The 13802-nt window shown below is 41.6% G+C and overlaps 1 protein-coding gene across 1 annotated transcript in view; it reads right to left on the bottom strand.

Annotated features, from left to right (window-relative positions):
* znf827 (zinc finger protein 827) overlaps nucleotides 1–13003 on the bottom strand; it is a 74166-nt gene extending 61163 nt beyond the window's left edge. The window contains exon 1 of the mRNA XM_084340892.1: nucleotides 12618–13003. Within this exon, the coding sequence (XP_084197018.1) occupies nucleotides 12618–12660 (43 nt within the window). The 5' untranslated portion in view covers nucleotides 12661–13003. The remainder of the gene's footprint in view (nucleotides 1–12617) is intronic.
* Between the last annotated feature and the right edge of the window lie 799 nt (nucleotides 13004–13802).

The following is a 13802-nucleotide window of genomic DNA, read 5'->3' as shown; positions in this document are numbered from 1 at the left end:
GATGCCTCTGACACAGACGTGCTCACAACAACACATTTCTTTTTCAATAAACGGCCAATAATGGGCTGCGCACTTACAATGCACTTGCTAGCGTTACATTTCGACCAGATTAATTTGGCGTGCCGCAGTGGTTGTTTTACAGGTATTTCAGTGTTTCCTACAAATAAATCCAAAATCCAGCATGATGATAACCAGTTTATTACAGCTACAATGGAGGCATTACAGCTTTTCTTACTTTCACAATTTCTTCTTCTCAAACACTGAGTAATTAGCATATGCCCGCTGTTCAACTAACATAACTCCCTCGCGTATTTGCTTTATATCAGGCAAAATTGTCATCAATACAGCTCACATTACCATTTCATGTGGTTTTGAAAACTGCTAATTATAAGCCGCCTGACGTACGAGTCAGATCCCATCATTTTTTTCTTCCGGTTGACAAAGTAACCTCATTCAACCAAGACGTGGATGTCGCACTTGCATTCTCAAGTAGACAGGGTACATTCTTTGGAACAAGTGCGAAAAAGAACAGGCCATCACCCCGCTGTGTAGTTTTCTGGCATACTGAAACTCCTCACAGAGGTGATTGTGTGTCTGTGGAAGAGAAGTGAGAGAGAGAGTAGGAGGGTGGAAGGTGGGAGTGTGTACAGCGTCCATGTATTGTTTGTAAATCGCCCTATTGGCAAAAGGGACACTCGGCTCTATAGCAGCCAGTCCACCCAGGGACACAAAGCAAGGTCCGGTGGGAGGTGGGGGTAGAGTGTGAGAGGTAATTCTATATGTGCATGTATGTATGTATGGGGACAGCGTGTTAGAGCGATGGAGGCAGTGTCTATTAGAGAATGGGCGACAAGGGAGAATGAGCAGAGCAGCGAGGAAGACGAAAGGGGGAGGGAATCTTGAGAACTGAGGGGAGGCTGGAGAAGATGCCTTTTTTTTAATGCTGGTATTGCTTTGACGGCTGTTTGGCAGAGGCGCCCAAGGCAGTGCCTGCTTGGATTTTAGCCTGTCACTTAGGACAGGGACACTAATCAGCATTGGTCCCGGTCCCTACCCCAGGAAGAGGGGGAGCACTTTCAGGCCATTATTAAAAAAAAGGGAAAAGGAGGGAGCAAGAGAGGGAGAAGAATTGCTGTGGCACAGCAGGAAATGCTAACCGCTAACCTCATTTACATGCAGGTCCAGGGAGAATGGGGGGGGAGCTTATTCCGTTTCCAATCTCCATGTTAAATGCTGGCCAGGGCAGCTGATGGGAATGAGAGGCATTGTTCACCCCATGCTGCTCTTTCCCTCCCCGTTACACCAATACCTGCCTCGCCTTTCTTCAAGGTATAAAAAGAGACATTGCCTCAGTAATTTCAATCTGCACCTGAAACCTATATGAACCTGACATGCTATGTATGCGGCTGTTTACTTTGTGCAGACTGTGTACTGCAACCCTCATAGGTCTATCTGTTCTGTCATAACCAGGTTGTGACCCGAGGCTGCCGCATTCAAAGCCATCCTTCACCCACTGAGTCTGTTCTGTGGCATAATGATTGCTATGACAACCATCACTTAAAGCCACGGGTAGGTGGAGGAGAGATGTCAGCTTCTCGTCTGCTCTTCTGATGATCTCATTTCTGGCTGGCAGGTACAACAAGGTCAAACCACTGAAACTGGCAAAGTGGCTGCTTGCTACATGCAAATGACAGAACCCGAGTTTCCAAACAATTACACTGGCCTGTCCAAATCGACACGGGGCTAAGCTCGGAGAACCACAAGGTGGGGGATAAAAAAAAAAAAAAAAGAAAAAAAAATTCAGGGGAGTCAGAGAGAATGAGATGTAGAGGGAGGGATGCCTGTCTTTGGCCAGCTATGAGCACTAAGTCTGGCTGTGCGTGCCAAATGAGGTTTTTAAACGGTTTTTCTGGGAGGATTTGTGCTAATCTAGAAAACCTTCTGGAGGAAGTGCAAATACATCTGCCGCTGACCACTCCCCTGTAGAGTACGAGGGATTAATGACATGGCAATCTGAACCAACATGGCCCCCATTCAAAACACTCGTGGGCAGTGGGAACATACGGGCAATCATGAGCTGAGCCATCTGATTGACTTCTTTTTAGAACAACTTGCTACCTAAATCCATTCATTCATTTAGAGCTGCAACGATTAATCAAATCAAACACTGGCAATTTTTAATAATCGATTAACTGTTTTGAGTAATTTGCGTAGGAAAAAAAAAAGTAAAAATTATCTGATTTCAGCTTCTTAGATTTGAATATTTTCTGGTTTCTTTAGTCCTCCAAAGTCAATACATTTGGGTTGTGGACAAAATAATACATTTGAGGACGTCATATTGTGCTTTGGGAAACACTGGCTGACATTTTTCACCATTTCGCGACATTTTAGAGACCAAACAACTAATCAATTCATTGAGAAAATAATCGACGACCATAAATAATCTTTAGTTGGAGCCCTACGTTCATTATCTTACCCTGTTATTTCTCCAGATTAATTTGCAGGGTTTTCCCTAATATTATAAAGCTTGGGTGCAGCACCCTAGTCATTTTGGGCAGCACCTAAACCAAATGAGTGAACAAAAACAAATTACTTTCCCAGATCTAATGGTAGTATTTGGTCTCCATCGGACTTCTCTAGCAAGTTTTGTCTTTAAGCTTTTCGGTTGTTGTCAATTTATTATCTGCTTGAGCTTTTCCAACTTTTTGTACACAGATATGGTGTTAAAAATGATATGAAATTCCTTTTTTTTAAAAATAGAAATAAATCAAATACATGCAATTAAGTCTCCCACAATCCTCGAGAAAGCACTGATTTATTTCTACTTATGCTTATAGTTCTTACAGGTACCATAAACTACAGGGCTCTTCACTCACAATGACATATTCAGTGATTAGCTAATCTCATTAGCATCACAAGGGCAAAATCAAGTGACCAAATACCCTTGGTAAACAAAGACAGGATGAGACCCGCATCAAAGTGCGCATTTAATGCATTAAGAGAGGCTACAGCTACGTTGTGCAAGAGGGGGAGCCTCCTCCACAACATTGAATTAGTCAAGACGCTCACCTGCGTATTCAGCATCATAAATAACCTCACACGGCAGTGACAATGGCTTTCTCAGAGATGACATCACGTCAATGATTTTAACTTCTCAGGATTTTTGTCTCGCAGCCAAAACACTTCCACTCTCCTTTTAGAGATGATATATTGTTTCCCTAGAGAGCTGTCACTGCCTTATGGTCCTACTATCCTGTGTCTGTAACAGCCCCCCCCCTCCTTCCTTGTACTTTTAATCTCCCTATAAAACTGATCCTACAGCCCAAAAAGCTGCAGACACGCAGCTGTTAGCCCGGGCTAGTTAAAGACATTAGCCTGTGCCTTGCTCTTGACTGCCTAAATGTGCAATGTGGAAACACTTCCACACCAAGAGGAGAGAGGGGTTAGCCTGGCTAGTGCACTAAAGGCTAACTAGAGCCAGGCTGTGCTTGAGAGAGAATATCTGCATGCATGTGTGTAAGAGGCCTCCTGCCCTCCTCTACCCACACAGGAAGTGAGGTCATCTCATAGCACTGCGCTGCGCAGAGTGCATTCAACGAGGGCGACAAAGATCAACGTGTTGGCCAAAAGCCATTTCAAGCCCCCTGGCAAAATATACATACGCTGATAACCTTACACTGAATTACCACGTTTTAAAAAGTAGCTTTATGGAGAATTAATGTATAATATGCAAAGCAATATGTTTGTAGGACAGTCAGAAAGCAACAAGCAAAAAAGAATGCACAGCCAAAAACAATAATCATATGCCCCTTTGCGCCAAAAACTTCCCTATTTCACGTACTAGTTAAAGATGTACCACATGCTCCAAAATTTCTTCACAGCCCACAAGCGATGGTCTTTCTTCTAAGACAATTGAGGGAGTTCTTTATATCTCTACAATGTAATTTTAGTGTCTTTCTAGGAGTGAAACGTGAGACAGAGTCCAACAATAAATCACATCCCTGTTTAGAGCGGGCGTCTGGCACGACTGGCCGGCTTCAGCTCCCCAGACCACCACCTCCTCTCCACTGCCGCTGCCTCCTCCTCCTCCTCCTCCTCCTCCTCTCCTCTCATGCTCTCCATCCCTCATGCCTGTTAAAGGCTTGTCCTGCAGGGCCTGGATGCACTTGTGTGGTACAACAACAGAGAAACCGCCCAAAGCTCTTAACAGCTCTTCCTCTCCACTTCCTCCCTCCCTCCATCTCCACTGCTACCACCACCACCACCAGCTCCTCTCTCCCTCTCCACTCTGCTCTGTCTTTCCCAGCTGCACCGGCGAGCTGTTCCGTATGAACTGCTGCCAGCTGAAAGCCTGCTACTCCTGTGAGATTGCTATTACTCAGTGCAAGCAGGGCTCTGCGTAGCCAAAGGGCTGCTCTCCGAGCTGTAGATCTCCATGTTGTGACTTGTCAACACGGGAAAAATCGTTACCAAGGCTGAGGCACTTCCATTCCACACAGAGGGGGTCTGATTGAGACCAGGCAGACAGACAGGCAGGTACTGTACTGGAGGTATTAGGACGACTACTGTTACCTGGTTTTGTGCTGCATAGGATTCTCTGCTTAGAGGAGGCACTTTGAAGTTATTAGATAACAAACATCTGAAGAAGGAAAAAACACATTCCCACAGTGAATTTCAACTTACGCTATCGATATTAAATTAAGTAATTTGTAATCAGATGCTGAACAGGATGAATCAGAGGTTTTCTTCTGAGAGACAACATTTTAAAGTTGAACGATTCATGGAAACCAGAGATGTAGTGTGATAACGTTGTGCAGGGATCATGGGAGTTGTGGTCTTTTCACAACCACCATCTGACACCAAATCTGACAGTGATTCAGGAAGAAATGTTCTCAGACAAGGTAATTATTTGACATATTATTTGACTTATTATCTAATCTTTCCTGCATTTCCCCAGAAGTTAAAGCATGAGACAACCAAATCAAACCACTACCTTGGATAAAATTATAGATTTCTCTGGGTTTGAACATTGTTGGAAACATTTGAGATGATGTCAAATACACAACTCAACAAAAGGTCTAGTCATTTTTAGACATTTCGATGTGGAAATGTTACTCATTAAAAGTTTTTTGATTTTATAATTTGTACTAGACTGTGGTGTACCAGAGTAACAGAAAATACTTTTTAAAGATGCCAGCAGACAACGAATGAATCACAAGCTGGAAAGAACAAGTTTTTGAATGCTTATTATCCCTAGTAAATGCAGGACTGTGAAACGTTTTGCTTCTTGCACTGAGAATACCTGCTGTTAAGTATAAATGTGTTTTTTCTGAGTTATTCTTTAAAATAAAATTACTGTCGCTGTGGTTTTACAGCTGTATGCCTGCACATAAATCAACAAATAAATGTTTTAAATCAGGCAAAATAGGTCAAATAAAACACCAATCTGACCGAGCATTAAGTAGCAACTTTTATCTTTGAGAATGCTGCAAACCTGTAACAGATTCAATACCCACCCCATGGACATACATATTAATGCACATAATAATATTCAAAAATCAAATAAATGTATTAAAAACAGTCAAATTATTACTTTTCTTTAAATAAAGACACTGTCATCATTTTGTAAATGTGCCACTTAATAACTTTGGGTGAGCTACTTTAGACTTCAGGGGCACAACTAGCCTCTTTTACATGCACATGTAAACACTTTAACAGCTCTTCTGCAGAAAACTAAATTATTAAACACTCGGGTCTCCTTCCAGTGACCTCAAACATTTTCTAATCAAGAAAATTTGCGGTTTATACGACAAGATAAGAGCAGCCATTTAGGAGTGTAAAAAGTGAGCAAAATTCCACGGTGTACCAGGGTTTCAGGTGAAGGTTACACATGTTTTCGGACAAAAACATGGGTTTTAATTCTTGCCAAGGTCACGTAAACTTTTTTCTGCTTGTTTGAAGAAAAAATCCAGACATGTGTTCATGTTACTTTTGAATAGATAAAAATAATTGGAAAAGGGTGAAAACTGGGGAATGGTGCTATGAAACTGATAAAAAATAAATTAAAAAAATACTTGTATTCTGGGTCAATAAGTTCACCAGTATAACTCCAACTTAACTACAACACCATGCTCACCTGTAGTAACATTTTGGAAGGATCTTTGATTGTATGCCTGAATACCATACAGTGTGTGACTAACTATTTTGCCATACTCACACTGATAAACAATGGCATTCATTAATGCCTGAATGTGCAGCGGGAGGCAGTCTGAGCACCATGCAGAGAAAGACTGGCACCCCAGCTTCGATACCAGACACACTTGGGTTATGCCACCACAAAGGCATGTTTGACATATCTTTTTGCAGAGGCATATCTTACACTAACTTTGGTTGAACAACATAGACAAACGTTCTGTCTTATTCACTAAAGCTCTGGCTTTGCATTATTTACTCGTGCCATCCTGTCTGTATGTAAAAGATGTGCTGGGCTACCATGACTGTACCACTTTTTCCTTCCTGATACCTATTCCGACATTTGAACTTTGTTTATTGGTAAGTGTGCTTATCAGATGCCAGCACAGTTAAAAAATATTATTTTTCAAAATCTGTTTAGATTACAACTGATCTTTTAGGCCGATGCCGATACCAACACGAGGGAGGAAACAATTCAAAAAATCAATATATTGGCTGATATACACACATTTTTTGCAATGATTCCTCAAATGTAGTTATCCCAACACTTGTGACACAGACATTTAAGAAGGAGACAAGTTATTTTACAGTTTAACAATAAACTTTATTGTCTAAAATGACATCAGTGCACTGATACAATAAACTTTCCAGGAAATTTAATAATCATTATTTAGCCCCAAGCATATTTTTCTGCATTATATTACTTTTTTTTTTTTTACATATCCGTGCATATCAGACAACATATACATGTATACAGACATATCTGTGATAGGCAAATATATAGGTCGGGCTCTGATCTGTATACCACTAACCCTCTATGGATGTTAAGTTACATGAGTCGCCTGCCATTTATGGTTATTGGCTATTCATGCAGTGAAAAAATCTGTTAAGTTGCATACATGTATGTAGGACATTGCTGAGAAGTACCAGGGTCCCGTTTTTAATAAATAAATGATGTGATATCGGATTGTGCATAACCTCGTGAACTTGCCTGTACCCAAGCATTTGGTGTCATAACAACACTTGGCTTGACAAGCATAGCTTACATGCTAACAGGCAACAACTGGAGCGCCATCAAAGCTTTTCTGTCAAGACACAGAACATACTTATTTAGTTCACCTGGTATACTGAGGCTAAAGCACTGCACAGAACAATTTGACACGAATGCACATGCTGTTATCATTTGTGCAAAAGCTACACCCTTAAACATCAGTTATGAATCTTTAAATTTAGTGTCCTGACATGTACAAGAATCTTATTTTAATGAAGATGTGACTTGCTTGGCTACTTTTGAGCTGAGAGAAAGCGTCTTTATTCTTACCTAGTTCTATAGTGACACTAGACTGTACTACAGTATGTGAAATAAACAGGCACATAAATTCACAAAGAGCTTTGGAAAATGGTATTTTTAACGTTGTATTAACCCTGAATCTTATCACTTACATGATAAACCTCCATGCTGCAAATGTGACTTGCCAATTGTCTAAAGTAGCGAATAAGGTTAACATTTGTGTACAAAAGATCCAGACCTTGAGGCTCAGCGACTTCTTTGAAACCAGGCCAATTAGACCTTACCCAACTGTTTATTCACAGTCTGTGTTTTCATTTACTCTAAAACACAAAAGACAGACTTCAGTTTGGCCGCAGAATATGAACGTTCCCTGACAGCAGGTTTCTATGGTCTCTGTTACAGCGTATGGGGAGTGAGGCATCCACCACCTTTCCCCTGCCCTTTAATTCATTTCTAAGTTAAAGCCTGTGTATCATTATTCGCTTGAGCTCCATTCGCCCGACACCACCAGAGCACCCAAGCCCCATCAACTTGGGGGGGACGTGGCGGTGGTGGTGAGGTGGGGGATTCTTGGCAGAAATTCCCCACAAATTTTATGCCAAGAGCGAAATGGAAACCTCCTCTCATTTTCCTTTCCCCTTATACCAATGTTTTCAAGCCCCAGCCCCACCAAGGTCATTATAATCATAGCAAGTGGAAGGGAGCCAGTGACCCGCCATTACAGTAAGGTAGAGAGCCACCCAGTCAGTCGGCTATTGGCTGATGAGGAGGAGCAGAAATCTGTCCATTTCAAATGAAGAAAGCCAGGGGAGAAGGGAGCAGAATACAAGCCTTCCTCCAAAAACACTTAAGGTTGTGCTCTTTATGATATGGACTCTCAGTATTTTTGACATACTCGCCTACTTCCCTTGAAAGGCTTTGAGGACAATGATGACGACTGGTTGAGAAATAATGAAAAAAAGCTTTTTAACCCTTTTATATCATATTCACGGTAATAATGTGCACTTAATGAGCACAAACCATGCCAAAAAAAATACAAAAAATCAATTTGTTTGTATTCTTATATCAAAATCCAATCATGTTTTATTCCTATTAAACAAAAAGGATGTGTGCTTACGTACGCTTCAACCAACCAATATCAACCAATAATATCATGACATCCACCCATCAATTACTCTTCAACTTTTAGCTGCACAGATTCATTAGTTGGCTAGCTAGCAACACCAATGTATGTTGGCGTGCCTTCAGGTGTTTGCCACGGCACCTTGTTCAATTTCCTGTAAAATACCATGATTACGGCCTGCTGGCTAGAACTTATTCACTTTCAGGAAAGTTGTACAGTGACAGCTCCAGGCATTTTTACAGTGGACTGCTTCAGCAACTACATGGAGCATACGATGGGCTTCATCTCTCTCTCCCTGACGGATTCTGCTCTCACGCTCACTTTTTAGGGTTCAAGTCAAATTCCTCCCAGCGTTGTGTCCTTCATGCCTATTCTGTTTCACTTGGAAAGGCTTCCGAATACAGAAGCTAAATACTCTCAATGCTCGTGCCTTGTTCAACCTGATGACAACACAGCCTATAATGTGTGCATTTTGGCTTACAATGTGCCAAACAATACTGAATATCAAGCCTTATTCTGACTAAACCTTTGTGTAATTTTTAAAGTCAAAGACACATACACAAAAAATAAGACCTAATAAGCATTTTGACTAACCTTAACTTTTAAGAGTGAGTAATAAAGCAGCAAAATTACACAAACAATAACACGCTGCAAGGTCATAAAGAATGGCAGTTTTCATTGTGGCACCAAAGGTCATGTTTACTTGTCAGAGTGAAGGCGCCATACTGTACTGTGACCTCCATAGCCGGCTTATGTACCCACAGACACACACACACAAACACAAACACACACAGGCTGCGTATTCACTTTCACATGTGCACACACACACTTAAAGAATAGTCTCCTCTCACAAGCTGTGCCACAGACAATAGGACAGTGCACACTGGGCTGCACAGCCCATATATCTGGGTCTGTGCTAAGATAAAGCACCTCCAGCATTAAAGCCAGTGTATTAGCTTGGCCTTTTTCACCACAGATGAAGAGATTTGAAGCTCGATATTGTGCTTGTTGGCTGGCACACCACCAGGGTGTTGTTGGCTGAATAATGAAAACACACAGACTGACAGCGAATGGCATGAGGTGACACTTCCATTCTAGAGTGGGAAGATCCAAAACAAAGCGCAAAAAGCTTCTGACAAATTCATACTTTTCGGTGACAGTTTGTTGACTGAGGAGGGAAACAACTCCTAAATCAGAAAAAAAAAGGCTTTCATTTAAACCCCGGGAACACAGGCACAGCAGTGCTCCTAGTACAGAGCCTACACGGGAGTACATGATTACAGATACGTGGGTGAAGATTTTTTTGTTGCAGACCAATTACAAAGTTTAATTGAAAGGTTGACATGGGCTACCTTTGGTCTTCTTGGCCAAAAGATGGAAAATACAGGACTTCATGTTTGACTGATCCAGACTATATAATGATGACAGCATGAAATACAGCTTTCACACAGCACCTTTTTCAAACACAAGTTGTTTATCGTTAGGGAAGCTTTAGTGAACACAACCTCATTGCTGGATCTCACAATTATGTTGTCCATCATGTTCTAACATGTGACGATGATTTATAAATATAAATCACAATCAAACCGGTTTAACTAATTGTTTATCTTACATTTTAAACTAACAAAGCATGTCCTTAAATATTCTAATCATTATGAAGCATCTAAAAATAAAAAATCATAGTAGTGAAAATTCAACTTCAGGGTACATTTGGATGTTAAAATAGACAATCAATTTCTATTCCTTAGGTAGGCAGCATCGCAGCAGGTGCTAAAACATGATGTTACGTCTGCTCCACAAACACATAAAATCTATTCCAATTTTGCAATATTTTGAGACTACTGACTCATATCAGAATAATATTCAAAAACTATTAATATACATGTGTCCCCGTTAACAAGGTGACATGTCATACAATCCTACACAATGAGTCACTGCAATTACCAGAGAAAAGGCACTTATTTTCTTATTTAGAAGGAAAATGAACAACTTATCAAAGTATCAATGGGCTGTACTGTACTCCATACTGGATTTTTTATCAAATCATGAACAAGTTTACAAACGCCCTGGAAACATTTTCACACATATTCTTAAATTAAGTAGATGAATGTCAAGAACGAAGAAGGGAAACTCAGGAAAGGGCAACCTGTTTCACGTGTCGTAATGAAAAACTACTGCGAAAAAAAGCTTCATGATTACACTTTACCCTTTATACACTTCATAAGACACAGATTCTGGTTACTGATGAGTAAAATAAGTTCAGTAGACAAGGTCCCTAAAAGAAGTCTCAGTATGCAGAGTGTTAGTAAAAAGGCTGCAAAGGGTCACGTTCGGTTATATATCATGACCCTGTTCTGTGCAGTCCAACCATGTGGCTTACAGACTCCTTATGCAGCAAATCAGGGAAGGCTCACTGTCCAAATATCCCCCTGTCACTCACACACACACACACACACACACACACACACACATACAGTCAGTCACCAGTGTCACCCAGTCTCGTCCTCTATGCCTCCCAGCCAACCGCTGCAATTTCCCAAGTTCAACCCTAGGTCAAGCAACTGAGCAGTAGATCAGTGAGCATTACCATTAAAAAAATAAAGAAAACATTGGCGTATACTGTGTGGAGCTGCAGGAATTCCTCTGATGTACATTTGATTTAATGTGTCAGAGATCTTAAACTGTGACAGGTGAGGGAGCGCACCCCTGCCTTGAACCCTACATAAGAAAGCTGTACGTCAGTAAACTGAGTTAAGGAGACAACTTAAAAGTGTCTTTTCTGGTCGTGGCTGGTTATGCCGAACAGCTGGCACGGTCTGACATTTAAGAAACGAAGAAGATAAGTGTCATAAGATAAATGTACCGAGCCGTCATTGATTTAAAGATGAATCACTCAGTTATTCAATACATTTGCATACCAATGTGACTAATTGAGATGTTTGCTTACGCATGTATTGAGCAGAAATGATCAAGAGCATTAAAAAAATGTCACTCTGGGATAATTCCTTTTAATAATGGTTGTCATTGCCCACTACCATCCAGGCAATCCTCTAGTGGCCGGAGTGTGTTATCGCAGCTTTTCATTATCTGGACTGATAAAAGGCACAATACGAACATCCAAGATACCGAGGGTCAAATGTACAAAAGTAAACCAACCTACTAGCAAAATCAACTCCACGGGAATTACAGTGTGCTTCTGCTGCGGCAGGGTGTTATTTCAAGCAATGTAGAGGAGCATTACAACTGTCGTTTCCTTTTTCTAACCGCGTTATTGATCGTAGTCTGTCTGCAATGAATGGCTGCAAAGGGAAGGGGGGGAAAACCCTGAACTTCAGGTGACCGACCATGGCTCTGACATAGCCTGCATGCAGACTGGGAGGGGTAGAAAAAAAAAAATACATTGACTCGGGAGAGAGGGGGGGAGAGAAGAAATCTCTCCATACTTTTTAAAGTCGACGACAAACAAGCGCGAACAAATTGGGTTCCGCGATATGGAAGCCAAACTGTGAGGCGAAAGTTAGACGTTTATCGCCGAGGAAATGAAGTTTACCGAGCGTTGCTAGATAGCGCTATTGCTAACTAGGAACACTGGGGTATGGGTAGCCAGACTCTGGCTTGTCTGATCCGACTGACCCTTCATTTTATTGCGGCCAGACTCCCAGATCCTCCCCTTTCTACCCGAAAAGCGACCAAGCGAGAGGCGAACACATTACCGAAAACGCTCGGCCGTTGTTCCTCACACACAACCGACACATATGCCAACTGACCGCAACCTTTAACGGAATCGGACCTCTATCGATTTATACTCTTTAATAAAGCCACGTATCATTTATCCACTCACTGCCTGGCTAACGTTACCCATCGCCAACAACATGGCTGCCTCGCTCGGACCTAAAAAGGGAGAAATAACCTACGCCGAGTCTTTTGTCTGTTTCACCTCTTTAACCCTAAACTACTGCGCAAAACACACGGAGAGCCGTTAAAATGGAACAAATCGAGTGAACGACTTACGTGAAGGCAGGCGCTTGGGTTGCTCCTGCTTCCTCCTTGGCATTTTCCCCCGTTTTTAATCACATTCTCGTCCTTGTTTAGGGATAAGAAGAAAAAAGGTTTTTCCCATTGAGACTGGAGGCGCCAGTGATGGCAGGGACTTGGTCGTGCACCTGGCTTTGCTCGGTTTAAAGTGTATTGTTGGGGAATGGGAACACAGGCGGAGGAGGTGCCGCTGTTGTTGTTGCCGTGTCTTGACTATGGCTGCTCTCGGTGCAAGTGTGTCTCCGAGCCCCTAACTAACACTAATGCAGGGATCAAAGGGCAGCAACAGCAGAGCAGACACACTCACGCGCGCACGCACACTCACACACTCACTCACTCTCTCTCTCGCACACACACATACACGCGCGCGCTCTCTCTCTCTCGCTCTCTCTCTCTCTCTCTCACACACACACACACTCGCTCACACACGCGCTCACGCACGCGCTCTCTTGCGCGCACGCACACACTCGAGGAGCTCGCCCCCGAGAGCGGCGTACGGACAAGGTGCCCCCAAGCTTTCAGGGTGTATTGCTGGAAAGAAAATGTATTTGAAAAAAAAAAAAAAAAAAGCAAAGAGTATAATTCAGCAGAGGGGCCATATTGATGGAGTCGAATTACGGGAATCTATTTAATTTCCCTGCAAAAGAAAATGATAAAATAATAATAATATAACAGTGAGTGACGATGGTAATTTATGCGAATGATGCAAACATGAATGTCCATTTAGACGCCATGAAATGCGTAAAGCAGAGGCGCGTTGAAGCATGGATTTTTACATGCTATGACCAAATCTTCATTGTAATTAAAATGAAATATAACATTTGCAACATGGTAAAAATTAAATGTAGAAAAGGCTTTTCTTGACTAAAACACTTGATTTTGCAAATGTATGCATTGAATATATCCTCTGTAATAGTAATAACACTTTGGTAAATGTTTTAATAGTAATATAGTACATTTTATATGCTCAAAAGAGAAAGACATTTCAAGCCTCTCCTCTGAAAAGTTTCTCCCAGGCTTCCATTTCACCATCATTTATAAACTGTATAAGAGTTGCATAAAGAAAAGCAGCACCTAAAAGCTGCAGTTTGAACTTAAGCTTAGTTAATAAGAGGAAACATCCACATGACCAAACATCCTTTATTTAAATCTGGCTTATTT

This window comes from Pagrus pagrus, assembly GCF_965226575.1.
Source record: "Pagrus pagrus genome assembly, chromosome: 2".
Classification (NCBI taxonomy): domain Eukaryota; kingdom Metazoa; phylum Chordata; class Actinopteri; order Spariformes; family Sparidae; genus Pagrus; species Pagrus pagrus.
This window is presented reverse-complemented; position numbering and strand designations above follow the sequence as displayed.